At 38.7% G+C, this 15,363-nt stretch overlaps 1 protein-coding gene across 1 annotated transcript in view; it reads right to left on the bottom strand.

The window, feature by feature from the left end:
* LOC150096673 (twitchin-like) overlaps window positions 1-15,363 on the bottom strand; it is a 2,440,784-nt gene that overhangs the window by 1,063,314 nt on the left and 1,362,107 nt on the right. The window contains exon 73 of the mRNA XM_090408679.1: window positions 1,629-1,928. Coding sequence (XP_090264805.1) covers window positions 1,629-1,928 — 300 coding nt within the window. The remainder of the gene's footprint in view (window positions 1-1,628; window positions 1,929-15,363) is intronic.

The raw sequence follows: 15,363 nt of genomic DNA on the forward strand, positions 1-15,363 counted from the left end.
TTTTCACCCCAAAATGCATACATAACCTTACACTTTGCCACATTAAACTGACATCCATTCTACTTAGCCCAGTCTGCCAATCTGTCCAAATCATCCTGCAAAATTTTGACATCATGTATATTCACTATTGCTCTTCCCAACTTTGCATCATCGGCAAATAATTGAACAGTTCCTCTCAGGTCCTTTCCTATATCAACAGTGAACAAATTAAATGGCAGTGGCCCAAAAACAGAACCCTGTGGCACACCACTTGTCACAGGCCTTCTTTGAACTCTACTCCTGACCAAACTACTCTCTGATATCTCTCCATCAACCACCCTCTTATCCAGCTCACCAATCCTATATCTATCCTCATGTGCTGAAGTTCACTGATTAGAATTCCATGTATCCTGTCAAAAGCCTTCGCAAAGTCCAGCAGGATCACTGTAAACCCATTACCCTTATCCAATTCAGTTGTCACTGTATTATAAAATGTGAGCAAGTTAGTGAGGCATGATCTACCCTTCACAAAACCATTCCCCCCCCCCCTACAGTATCCCATTTCCATCTATCTATTCCTGTATTTTGCTCTTGATCAACTTCTCCAATACTTTGACAATACTTAGGTCTTGTCTTATTAATTTACTCAGTTTTTTTTAAACAACAAAGCAACAGCTAAACTGAATAAAGATACAGCTATACACACTATCTGCTGCACTCCAAAGGCATTTTGAGCAGGATGCTGCATGAAACCTGTTGTGGAGATCAGAACAAACGAGGAAAAACTGAAGCTGGTAACATGTATAAGAAAGCAGCTAGTTGACAGATATCAGATTTTTGATCTCCATACCAGGTTTCATGCAGCATCCTGCTCAAAATGCCTTTGGAGTGCAGCAGATTGTGTGTGTATAGCTGTGTCTTTATTCAGTTTAGCTGTTGCTTTGTTGTTTAAAAAAAACCATACATCATATGCATCCTCACAGGGCTTAATACAGGGCCTCTGATGTTTAATTTGCACATTAATGATATTGAAAATAATATAAAGAGAAATATCCAGTGGTATATTTCTCCATTGAAAAATATCGATATATATATATATATATAGAATAAAAAAGGCAACCAAAATGACCTAGAGATATCTGAGTTAATGTAATAAAATGCATTTAGGTTCATTTATTTATTTATTTATTTATTAGTGTGAGGGTTCTTCCCGTTCCTCAACCATCCCTTAGAACTGGTTGAGCCCTCCTAATGAGAGATTAAGTATGTATTTTATGACTGTATATCTATGTGTGATTATGGGCTAGTTTGTTTGTTCTGAGGGATGAAAAACCTGAGTTTCTGGGTGAAAAAAACCCTCTACCTCCATATGAGACCAGTCGAAAGAGACTAGATAAAGGTTCCTCACATCATGAATGGGAATTGAACCCAGGTCTTTCTGACCAAAGGGCTTCATCTATACTGCCTGAGCTACAGAGGCTCTTGCATTTAGGTAAAAAATTATCTTTAGGCCACTGATTAATTCAGATTTTGTACTTTACCAATATACTGTATTAATAGCACAATTTCTTAGATCACTGAAAGATAAAAAGATCAAACTGAGACATGAAACCAGCATGTCTAAAAAACTGTAATAATAAATAACATACCATATGGATCTTTGGCAATGGTGCTGCTTTTAGTTTCGATCGGATCTGAATTGCCCACTTCATTAGCTGCAATTACTCTGAACTGATAAGATTTTTTGTGAAATAGTTTTGGAACTTTAAATTTCGTATCTGCAGTGGTTCCTACTTCAGTCCAAGTTCCTCTTGATGTATCCATTTTTTCAACAATGTAATGTTTAATAGGAGTACCACCATCATCTTTAGGTGGCTTCCAACTTAGAGTAGCAGAATCTTTAGTGACATCTGAAACATTTAAGGGTCCTTCAGGAGGAGAAGGTCGATCTGTATTTAAAAAAAATAGAAATAGTCAGCAATATCAACTGATATAAATACTATTCAGTTTTTAAAAAAATAGACAAATTATTATAACAACTGCAATCAAACACACACACACACACTTATATGTATATATACTGGGTGATCAAAATTCAAGTATCCCTATTTAAGGCCTTGTGCAGTGCCATCCAATGATCCGAATGCTGTGAAACTTTGCAAGAATACACTGTATGTCATTTGGATGCAATATCTAAGAAAAACAAAGTAGTTCAAAAATTCACCACCAGAGAGGTTAAAAAAGATGGATACAGGATTTTTTTCCTTCATTCTGTTTGTTAATGGCATCTACAGTAATGGCACTAACCTTGCCCCAATGTGCTTTGCTCATGAAGCTGTACTATCTAAACAATTGCAGTTTTTGCTACACTCCACAAATTTCATCACCTGAACAAATGCTGCTATCTCCATGCACTTTGCACATGGAGATAGTAGCCTTCATAGACGAATACTTAGTCATTTTGAAGAAACAGGATCACTGGGAGCAAGCATGATGCACAGGAATACATTGTAGGGATGGCACTCCTCAAGGCCTTAACCAGGGATACTTTAATTTGATCAGGATGTATGGATGTATATATTTATATAAATAATATCTTTTATTATTAATACTATTAGAATTATTATCCAAGCATGAGCCCAAAAAATTGTGTAACACACACTGACCATTATTCATCTAATATTAATTTAATAAGTACCATATATATATGATACTTACACATTCATAACAAAAATCCTCTTATTAAACTTATGTTTTTCTCACATATGTTTTCTTTTCTTCTATTACACAAATTTTATAACATACAAAATATGACTAATATGCAAATATAAAAGTGAAGCCTATTGGCTCTTTATCTCAATAATAAAATCTTGCTTTAATTCTTTACCCAAGCATAAGGTGAGCTGGTGCTAGCTTTTGAAGTAAAGAGTGAGTGTGAGGTGTTATATAACTTTTTTGTATTAAGAGAATATTTTTTGAATGTGTGTGTGTGTGTATGTATCATTACTAATACTGTTTTTTTTTTAAAGTTTACACAAGAGAGTTTTTTCATATCATTTAAGCAATTGTTTTGTATGAATTCATTATCTTGTGTCTAACTGCACTCATATGAGCTGGCAGAGCCAACATGCTGTTACTCGGCCCTCCACCATTTGAAGCATATTGGAGGATTTCATATCATGTTATGTATATGCATGCTGTGGGTTAAAAAGGTGGTAAGCAAGGAAGTGAGTGTGTGTGTGTGTGTGTGTGTGTGTGTGTGTGTGTGTGTGTGTGTGTGTGTGTGTGTGTGTGTGTGTGTGTGTGTGTGTTGGCTTGGTTGGCCAAATCATTAGTAATTTCACTCTCTGACCAGGCTGAAGGTTCAAATTCACTGTGGGCATAAATGTTGGTGACTGTCTGTAGGTTGAAGATATATTTCATCTCCCTGTTTATTGAAGGCCTGAAAAGTTTCATGTTTGGTCTCTATAGCCAACTTTTTAACTATATAAAAAGAAATAAAATCCAAAAATATATAAAATTAATAAAACACTCAAAAAATTCCAGAGCCCACCTATAGTGCTAGTGTATTATAAGTTTTCAAAGACCTTTTGTGACTGAGCATCATATAAAAAAAAAAAAAAAAGTGAATGTTCATATGCATAAATATAGGCAGTGGGAAGCACTGGGTGTCTTGATTGTTACTGTCTCAGGCTTGGTAGAAGCAGAAGCAGTGTACTGACTTGTATATGGGTTACAATTGAATGGAATTGGTGTAATGTGTTGATGAATGATGTGGAAGTGGATGTACACTCAGGGAAACTAGATTTATTAAGAGGGGGGGGGTAGATATGCAGACTTTAGGGAGACAGTTGAGTGTATGAATGAGTATATTATGCCCGAGTGAGTACTAAGGACAGCAAATCAGAATGGGATAGTTAGTATAAGGCATCAATGTAGGGATGGGACAAATGGGCTTCTGCAATTCATGTACACTAATGCCAGGAGTATTAGGAACAAGAAGGAAGAGTTTTTGGCCATGGTTGGCACTTCCAGGCTGCAGGTTGTTGGTATTAGTGAAACATGGCTGACAGAAGATGATAAAGCTAGTGGGATTGAATGTGATGGGTATAGCGTGTTCAGGAGTGACAAGGTGAATAAAAAGGGGGGAGGAGTGTTATTGATGATAGCTGATGAGCTGCAGCCAAGGAGTATAGAAGTTGAACTGCAGGATAGAGAAAAGAGCACATTTGAGGCTGTTTGGTGTGAGATAGAATCTAGCAGAACAAAATATACAATTGGGTGCTGCTATCGACCAGGTGATGGAATAGATGGTGGGGATAGTATGCGTAGGAAATAGAAGAAATGAGTGGAAGGAGGGTAATTATTATGGGTGATTTCAATTATGGTAACATTGACTGGAAAGAGGAGAGGGCACATAGGAGGAAGGAATTGGATTTTATGCGGTTATTAAGGGACAACTATCTACGGCAACATGTAGTGGAAAATACCAGGGGACAGAGAGTGCTGGACCTTGTAATTGCAACTGAGAATGTAGCTGTAACGAACATGACCATGTTGCCACCAATTGGTGAGAGTGACCATAAGGTCATGACTTGGGAGGTGGCTAAAGGAGTGGAATTTACAATTAAGACAGGGTACATGTGGAATTACCGGGCTGGTAAGTATGACAAGCTTAGGTGTGTATGCTTGGCTCGGTGCCATGGCATGTAAAACTGCAAGGGCTGGATGTTAATAGTGCATGGGAGGTGGTTGCGAACTGTTTGCAGGAAGCAATGGTTGACTGTATACCAAGAGTCCGAATAATAAATCAAGTAGGGGTTAAATGGATGACTAACACTATTAAGCTTGAGCTGCAAAAAAAAGAAACAATTGTGGAGGGAATTTAAGGAGAAAGGTGACCATCAGGTGCAGGAACAGTATAAGGCTCAGGCCAGGATGGTAACAAGGGTGGTAAGAAAAGCAAAAGCAGATTACGAAAGAAAATTGGCCATGCAGGCTAAAGAGAATCCCAAACAGTTTTTTCAATATGTTGCAAGTAAAAGGAAAAATGCTCATGGTAGAATGATCTTAAAAAATGCTGAGGGTAGGGAGGTAACCGAATCAGTCGGTATTGTGGAATTACTGAGCGAGCACTTTGCAAGAGTATATCATCCAGGTGGTGACTTTGCAGGAATGGAAGAACCAACAGCTTATACTGGAATTGTGATGAATGAAGTAGAGGTAACTAGTCTATTACAGAACCTCAATGTCAATACATCTGTGGGATTGGATGGTATACCAGCTTGTGTCATACGTGAAGCGGTTAAAGAATTGTCAGTGCCCTTGACCATTTTGTTTAATTTGAGCCTCGGGTCTGGGTCAGTCCCAAGGGGGTAGAAAGAGGGGAAAATAGTTCCACTGCACAAAGGTGGTTCCAAGGCTGCTGTTGAAAATTACTGGCCAATCAGCATAACAGGAATCATTATCAAGGTCTTAGAGAAAATAGTCAAGAGGGAAATACAAGATTGGATAGAAGAAAATGGGATACTGTATCGGGGACAGCATGGTTTTGTGAAGGGTAGGTCATGCCTCAGTAACTTGCTCACGTATTATAACACAGTGACGGCTGAACTGGATAAGGATAATGGGTTTACAGTGATTCTACTGGACCTTGCTAAGGCCTTTGACAGGATACCACATGAAATTCTAATCAGTAAATTGCAGCATATGGGGATGGACATAGGGTTGGTGAGATGGATAGGAGGGTGGTTGACGGAGAGATATCAGAGAGTGGTTTACTCAGGAGTAGAGTCCATAAGACGGCCTCTGACTAGTAGTGTGCCACAAGGATCTGTTCTTGGACCACTGCTGTTTAATTTATTCATAAATGATATAGGAAAGGATCTGAGAGGAACAGTTCGTTTGTTTGCGGATGATGCGAAGTTGGTAGGGCAATAGTGAATGCAGATGACGTCAAAATTTTGCAGGATGATTTGGATAGATTGGAGGTCTGGGCTTATGAGAATGGATGTCAATTTAATGTGGCAAAATGTAAGGTTATGCATTTTGGGGTGAAAAGATTGGCGGCAGTTTACTGCATTGGTGGAACTGTGCTCCAGGAAATTGATGAGGCACGAGATTTAGGAGTGTTGGTGGATAAGGAATTGAAATTTAGGGGACACATTGCAAAAGTGGCCAAATCAGCTCATCAAATCACTTGGTTGCTGAAGAATACATTGACAAGCAGAGACAAGCAGGTTATTGTTCCTCTGTATCGAGCCTTGATAAGACCCCATCTCGACTACTGTGCCCAGATTTGGTCACCTAGGTTTCTTCTTGATGGGGAGGAGGTGGAGCGGATTCAGAGGCGAGTGACCAAGATGATAGCAGGTCTGTGGAATGACCCTTATGAGAACAGGTTGAGGATTTCTGGGTTGTAAAAATTGGTTGATAGGCAGAGGAGGGGAGATATGATTGAGACATTCAAATTACTGAAGGGTTTCTATAAAATTAATTCAGAAGATATTTTTGAGAACAGGGCTGGTTGTGGGAGGACTAGGGGACATCCATGGAAACTGGGCAAAAGTGTGGTTAGTAAAGGTGTTAGAGCTGGGTTCTTTACTTTTAGAGTGGTGAATGAGTGGAATGCGCTCCCTGAGTCTGTGGTGGATGCTGTGACAGTGAATGAGTTTAAGGCGAGGTATGATAGATACTGTATGAATGTCGAACAGTTGTGATGAATATGATTTGGGGCCTCCCTCGATGAGTCTAATGACTCCCTGGAGTTGCCCATAATAATAGTAATAGTAATATACAAATAGCATATTAGAGAGTGAACAGAATATGAAAATGGCATCTATGTAGTTGACCTTTAATATTGTGGCAGAGAGAAATATTATGATGGATGGCTGTGATTGTGGGGTTGAATGTTAGGTGAAAGCAGTATGTGCGGGGAGAGAGAGGGAGAGAGAGAGAGAGAGAGAGAGAGAGAAGTAGAATGTTGAGAAAGAAAATGAAAGGAATGAAGACTAAGTTGAGTAGAATAAATGAAGAGCTTAAGTGACTAGCGAGGTTATCTAGTACAACAAATGGTTAACCTCCGTTGCGCAATTGGAAGAATGACGGTACATTGCGCCCTTTGATTGGAATAGGCCTAAGTTCGATTCTCGTCGCAACGGGAGGAATCTTTATCTGCACGATTTCAATCGAAGGTGAGTTAGCTGATCTCATACGGAGGTAGCAGGGTTTTTTCTCCCAGAAACTCGGGTTTTTCATCCCGCATACAGACAAATCGGCCCTTCAGAACACACGCAATTTACAGACAAAAAATACTAGTTGTGGTGGCCGGTAGATGGCGTTGATGGAGATGATTCGTAGTAGAGGTACGGTGTAGTGGTTGAGACAGCTGTAGGTGTCCTCCCGCGATGAGTCTTCGGACTCCTTGGAGGTGTCAGGAATAATAATAATAATAATAATAAAATACAAGAGTATGTGTGGTGAGAGAAGGGCATGGGAAAATAGGGAAGAGAAAAAGGCAAGAGATTGGGAGAAACAGAGAAAGTGGAGATTTGAGAAAATCAAGAAAGTATGGAAGACAGAGAGAGAGAGAGAGAGAGAGAGAGGATGGAGAGAAAGTGGGAGAGAAAGGGGGGAGAGAGGGGGAGAATGCAGTAAGGATTACTGATGCCAGTGAGAGAGGAATGAAAGAATAAATTATTATTATTATTATTATTATTCGTGACACACGCAATTTACAGACAAAAAATACTAGTTGTGGTGGCCGGTAGATGGCGTTGATGGAGATGATTCGTAGTAGAGGTACGGTGTAGTGGTTGAGACAGCTGTAGGTGTCCTCCCGCGATGAGTCTTCGGACTCCTTGGAGGTGTCAGGAATAATAATAATAATAATAATAAAATACAAGAGTATGTGTGGTGAGAGAAGGGCATGGGAAAATAGGGAAGAGAAAAAGGCAAGAGATTGGGAGAAACAGAGAAAGTGGAGATTTGAGAAAATCAAGAAAGTATGGAAGACAGAGAGAGAGAGAGAGAGAGAGAGAGGATGGAGAGAAAGTGGGAGAGAAAGGGGGGAGAGAGGGGGAGAATGCAGTAAGGATTACTGATGCCAGTGAGAGAGGAATGAAAGAATAAATTATTATTATTATTATTATTATTCGTGACACCTCCAAGGAGTCCGAAGACTCATCGCAGGAGGACACCTACTGTACAACTCTCTGTCTCCACTACTACACAGAACCTCTACTACATCAATGCCATCTACTGCCCACCACCACCACCACCACCCCAGCTAGTATTCCCTGTCTGTAAATTGTGTGTGTTCTGAAGGGCCGATTTGTCTGTGTGCAGGATGAAAAACGCAAGTTTCCGGGAGAAAAAAAACTCTGCTACCACCATATGAGATCGACTAACTCACCTTCAATTGAAAAAGCCCATATAAAGATTTCTCCCTTCATGATGACAATCGAACTTAGGCTTTTTCTAATCAAAGGGTGCAACATACCGTCGTTCTTCCAATTGTGCTACGGAAGCGCTTATAAAGTGGTAAGGAGTGCAATGTATGGATTCAATGACTTGTAGTGTGCAGAATACACTGTTAGAGGAGTACTTTACTGGAGGAGAGAGTGGCAGTGAAGTGAGAGAAAAATGTGGAAGAGATGATAGCAATAGTTGGTATGAATAATCTGAGAGATAGTGTGCATCACATAACAAGATATTTGAGATTGAGGGATTGTACAGCAGATATATGTGACAGGAAAGACAGTGAGGGTGATGCACTGGTGGAATAGTGCAGAGTGGAGGAGAAAAGCAGTGATAATGAATGAGGTGACAGCAAGAATGAGTAACAAGGGGTGGGGAGTGGAATACATGGATGCTTAGTGTACATTTGAGGATAAAAGGGAGCTATATGCAAGAAATGAATTGCATTGCATTTGGACATAGAAGGATGTAAGCATTTGGAAAGACTGTTGCTTTCTAGAGAAGTAAGCATTCAACCATATAACTACAGTTGTAGAGTTGAAGATAGCAGAAATGGACGTGTGGGGACAGTGCCTTGAAAATGAGAAGGTGTATACTATATTGCAATGCCAAGTAGAGAGTAATAACAGCAACGTGAATACTGACAATGTACTGTTTTTTTTTTGTTTTTTTTCTGTATGCAAAATGCTAGGAGCATTAGGAATAAAGGCAATGAGTCTGTGATGCTGACTGACTCGGTCTTTCGGAAGATTGTTGGTATTAAATGTTGGAATAAAATGTTCAGTGATCCAGGGAAACAGGGATAGAAATTGAAAAGTATAGCATATTTGTCATAACATCAGAGGATCCAATTCTGACTGAGAGGTGATACATTCCCCAGTTGGTGAACATGACCATTTGGTCCTGATTTGAAGCAGAAGGAATGTAAGAAGAATTATATGGCAGGCAACTATAATAGACTTTGAAACCAGATTGTAACAGTGCAATGGAAGAATGAATTTCAAGAAAGATTGGTCAGTGGCGCATGGGAGATACTTAAAAATAATGTTGATAGCAATGGCAAATTGTATAACTTGAATACATTGTATATTTTGAGTGTATTCCATGACTTTATCTTAAGTGATTTGGAGTAATATGAATGCAGATGAAAAGGGAAATCAAAATGAAAATGCAGATGAAAAGGGAGTTATGGAAAGTATAAAGGGAGATGTGAAAAACAGCTGCATTAGGAATATAAAGGGAGATGTGAAAAACAGCTGCATTAGGAATATAAAGGGAGATGTGAAAAACAGCTGCATTAGGAATATAAAGCTTGGGCTAGGAAGGTGATTAGCATAGTAAGGAGAGAAAATTAGAATATGAGAGTGGACTATTGCTAGATTCCAAGGAGAATCTCTAGAAATTTTTTTCATTATGTGGCCAGCAGGAGGATAAAAAGATTGTGGACTGATTACTTTGCAGGATAGAGATACTGTAGTAGTCAGAAAACTAAGGCAGGCAGATGAATAGTTGAGTTATTTAATGGTCACTTTATTAGGATGAAGAATTCTGGTTAATAAAGCTTTATTCCTGGTGAGGGGGTGGTGACAAAGAGGGATGAAGGATTAGAAGTAAATAGACATGATGTATTCCAAATTCTGAGCATGGCAAATGTGAGTGAAGTATGTAGGTAGGTAGGTAGGAAGGGGGGAAATGGATGGGATTTATCCATGCATTTTAAGATAATGTGCTAAGGAAATGATTGTGCCATTTACCAAACTTTGGACTGAGGCAGGTTCCTTAGGAGTGGAAGAAGAGGCTAATGGAGAATGGATGTATTAAACTATAGATCAGTTTGTATTTATTCTGTAGTTGTTCAGATTTTGGAAAAAGTGAAAGGAACTCATATACAGAATTGAGCAGATGAATATAATATTATTTCTGCAGACCAGTACACATTTTGTTAAGGGATTCTTGTTTATTACTCGGGTTTCCTTTATAATGGAGTAACAAGGGCAGTGGATAAGGCTAATGAATAAACTGTACTTACTTTATTTTAAGATTGCACATTGATCAGCATTCATATTTACAAATTTGGGGACACAAAACACGTCTATTTCAAAACATATGTTTTGTGTCCCTAAATATGTACTTTCTTTAGATTTTGCAAAGGTATTTAGTAGGATGTCAGATCATAAGCTGATATTTAAGTTGCAACACATGGGTGTAGATATCAGGTTAGCAGATTGGACTGATAAGGAGATTTCTGATATATATATCAGAGAGCTACATGTTGAGGAGCAGTGTGGATTTGGTAGTGAGACCAGTACTGAACCCTGTGGCTTCAGACCAGTGAACTCCACTAGTAACCTTCTTGTTCATTGCTAACCAGTAATGTTCAATCTTTACGAGGGTGGTCTTAAATGTTCTTGGCCTAACAATGAAAAAACAAAATTATAATTTCAAAATTATTTTTATTTTTCAACATAATCTCCCTTAAGACTAATACATTTATTCCAGTGATGCTCCAGCGCCATTATCCCATCCCTGTAGTGGTGCTCAGTAAGATCTCTTCTTTATTCGAAGAAAAATGCTGACCAGCAAGGAAGAGTTTTAGTTTCGGAAAGAGATAGAAGTCGGAGAGAGCCAAATCTAGGGAATAGGGCGGATGCTCCAACAATTCATAATGCAGATCCCTTAATTTTCCCATTGCCAAAACCTTTGTGCGCCGGTGCATTGTCCTGATGAAAGATGATTTTTTCTTCTCCAAACCGGGTCTTTTCTCAAGAATTTTTTCGTCTAATCTGGTTAAAAGATCGTAAATTTATTCCCCGGTCATTGTTTTACTCTTTTCAAGATAATTAACAAACAAAATACCTTTAGCATCCCATAACACTGATGCTAAAGGTATTTTGTTTAAACAACCGGCTTCTGTCCACTGTTTTGACTGCTGTTTGGATTCTGGTGTGTAATGGTGAATCCATGTCTCATCCATGGTAATAAATCGATGCATAAAATCAGTTTTATTCTTGTTAAAATGCTTCAAGCACTGTTCAGAGATTTTCATGCAAGCGTGAGCAAGCGTGGCACCCATCTTGCGCAAAGCTTTTTCATATGCAATTCTTCATGCAAAATATATCCTAACGTTCTTTTGAAATGCCTATAGTCTCAGCAATTTCACGTACTTGGACTCGCTGGTTGTCCAATACCATATCGTGCACTTGATCAATGATTTCTGGGTTGTTACACTTTTTGGGCGTCCTTCATGTGGATCATCTTTAAGGCTGATACGACCACATTTCAACTCAGCAGCCCATTTCTTAATTGTCGAAAATAAGAAGAAGAATGTCCATAAACTTTTATGAACTCTGAATGAATTTCTTTTGCCATTAAACCTTCTTTTACAAAGAATTTTATAACCGTACGATACTCAATTTTATCCATTTCAAGGGATGCAGACAACATTTTTGCTTTAGACAGCTGTATAAAACAAACTACTTGTTACAATGACTTGCAATTTCACAAAGATGCTTATGACAGATGTACCAACTTAGAAAAAAAAAATTGTGCTAATATTGTTGCCATCTGCGGTCGAGGCTGAGAACTTTTCAGACCACCCTCGTATTTGAATGATACTGTTATTAAACTATAGGCAGGTATTCAGTTATTTGCAAATGATATAAAGCTTGGGAGGGTTATGAATAGTTATTTATATTATTAGTATTATTGCATGGGCACCTGCATGGAGTCATAAGACTCATTGTGGGAGACCCAAACTAGCAACAAAATATCTATCATACCTCCCCTTGAAACCGTTGTTGTAAGACAAAGCACTTACAACTGACTCAGGCAAACCATTGCCTTCATTCACTACTCTCGAAGCAAAAAAAAAAATCTAGTCCTCGTGCCCTTGTTAACCACAGTCTTAACCAACTTCTACGGATGACTTCTTGTTTCTGTTCTCTCTAGTCAAGTGCTGAAATTCACTTTCTTCTGATTTCTCTCCATCACTTCCTCATCCCAGCTGTGAGCACAGCAATAAATATATGTGGTCGTATTAAGGCTTTATAAAGAGGAATGACAACTCCCTTATATCTGCTCGTTAATGTATTCTTCAATAACCAAGGAATCCTGTGAGCTACCCTTGCTGCTTTGGCAATATGTTCTCTATACTTCAACTCTCTATCTACTATCCCCAAATTCCCAGCCTCATCAATTTCCTTGAGTACAGTTTCCTCAATGTGTTACGCGGCTTGTAATCTTTGTATCTCAAAATGCATAACTTTACACTTTTCCACATTAAATAGTCAGCCTTTTTAAATCATCCTGCAAGCTCTCTATATCACCTTGTATCTTCAGTTGTTTGCTGATGATATCTCCTTCAAATTATTTCCTGTATCATTTATGTGAAAATTAAACAGCAGTGTCCAAGCGAAGAGCCCTTCTGCCCATCACGCTAGTCACCTGTCTTTTCCTGGATTCTGCTTCTCCGTATACTACTTACTGGTATCTATCCATCAGCCACCCTCTTATCCAAATCACCAGTTTCATATCCATCCCCATTTGTTGCAGTCTATATAATAGATTTCCATATAGTATCCTGTCATACACCTTTTGCAAAATCCAGCAGTATCGTTGGGTAGCCATTCCCTTTATCCAACTCAACTGTCACCCTGTTATAAATAATTAATACATTACTAAGGCATGACTTGCCCATTCCTGAATTTTCTTTTTGACCAAATTTTCCAGTACTTTTCCCACCACTCCTGAAATATTGATTGTGGTATAGTTTGCTACCAAAGACTTAGATCCTCCTTTATGCAAAGGATGATTTTACCCTCCTTCCACTCTTTTGGGACTGTGCCAGAGCTGATTCTAAAATTAAACAGCCTAGTCATCACCAATTCCCCTGCAGATTCTCTAAAAATGCAAGCTGATATCCCATCCAATCTCACAGATGTATTTGCATTCAGATTCTGCAATATCCTAAGTACCTCCAATTCATCAACCTCTATTCTCGCATCTCCCTATCACAACAATTTTGCTTCACTTTGATGATATACCCTTGCAAAATGATCACTCAGTAGATCAACAATTTCATTTGCCTCTGTTACCTCTCTACAATCTGCACTCATTAAAATTATCCTTCCAAAGTCATTCTTCCTCCTACTTGCCACAAAACTCTTAGGGATTTCCTTTCACCTGTTTGGCTCATTTCTTCTCAGAATCTGATTTTGCATTCCTTACCATCCTGGTCACCTTTCTTGTACTGTTCATGAGTTAGCTGCTCACCTTTCTCCCTAGATATACAGTGTGATATTGCTTCCTCCAGATATCCCTTGACTATCTATCCCCCATGCACTGTGAACATCCTTCTCTTGTAGAACTTTATGCCACGGTACTGCTTCACACTGCCTCCTAATTGTATCGTAATCACCTGCCTAATTAGTTCCACATACACACCCTCTTAACTAGAATTTCCACATGTTTTGCTGTCTCTTAAGTCAAGACCAGATGATCATTTTTCCCAATTGGAGCAATGTAGTCACCTCAGTTATAGACAGGTCTTCTGACCATATAACAAGATCCAACATCCTCATATCCCGAATCCCCTCCATTACATTCTTCTTCAAGTAAGTATCTCTCTATCTCTCAATAAGTGTATAAATTTCATTTTCTTCCTGCCATGTGATATTTCTTCCTTCCAATCTATGTCTCCCAAGTAGATGACCACATAATTATTTGAAATGCACTAGTACTAATCTGTTGATACGTCTTCATCATCCCTGGCATCCCCTGGCCAATAGCAGCAACCAAATTTATATTTTGTCCTAATGGCCTTGATCTCACACTAGATTGACTCAAAAGAACTGCCATCTGCTGAACTGATTCCAAATCTTGTTGGTTGCATTCATCTGCTATCATCAGCATCATCCCACCTCTTGTCCTTTCTAATCTATCCTCCCTTTAAATACTAAATCCATCACATTCTATCTTTGTAAATGTCATTTGTTGATAGCCAAGTCCCACTAATGCTTTTAACTTTTGACAAGGTTACACTAATCAATGCTAAAAACTCTTCCCTCTTATTTCTGATGCTTCTAGCATTAGTATATAGAAAGTGTAGCAACCCCTTAGGGGCACCCTCCAACCAGCTTTACATCCTGAATTGACTACCACATTTGATATTGTTGCTTGCGAGACTAGATTCTGCATTTTTTGTTCATTCACACAATCGTTCACTTCATGGGTGCCCTCATGTACTTGTTTGTATCTGCACTAACTGTTTAGTTTTTCCTGAATTTGTGCTTAATAGTTTTGATGTTTCTGGCTCTTCAAAAGGATCTTGCCGGCAAAGGTAGGTCGATTGGTAGAGCCTCTTCTACTAATGGCTCAGTAAAGTAAGTTTGAGTGTGGTTAGTAGTTGGAAGGGGGAAATCGTTCGATGCTGTTGGCACACTCTCCCTCGATGAGTCTTTGGACTCCCTGGAGGTGTCAAATAATAATAAATAATAATAATTTGAATAAGCTGAAAAGGTGGGTAAATAAATGGAGATTTCAGTTTAATAGAGCTAAATTTAGGTTTGAAATTTGTGACTCATAGATGGGATGTTTCAAAATCACTTGGCAGAGTTGTTGTTGTTGTTGTTGTTGTTATTATTATTATATGGGTATCTTCATGCAGTCAGAAGACTGTGGAATTATTTGCACAATACCTATCATGCCTTTCCTTAAACTCATTCACTGATGAAGGATTCACAACAACTTCTGGCAACCTATTTCCCCTATTCATCCTCCAAGCAAAACATCTAGTCTTATCACCCATGCTCTTACACAATTTCCATGGATGACACTTGTTCTGTCCCTTCCTACCATGTACTTCAGTGTCAGTCCTATAAAATCCCTTTAATAACTTATGATTCTATC

Source organism: Typopeltis vanoorti, chromosome 18 (genome assembly GCF_054136105.1).
Source record: "Typopeltis vanoorti isolate ZY-2024b chromosome 18, IOZ_Tvanoo_1.0, whole genome shotgun sequence".
Classification (NCBI taxonomy): Eukaryota; Metazoa; Arthropoda; class Arachnida; order Uropygi; family Thelyphonidae; genus Typopeltis; species Typopeltis vanoorti.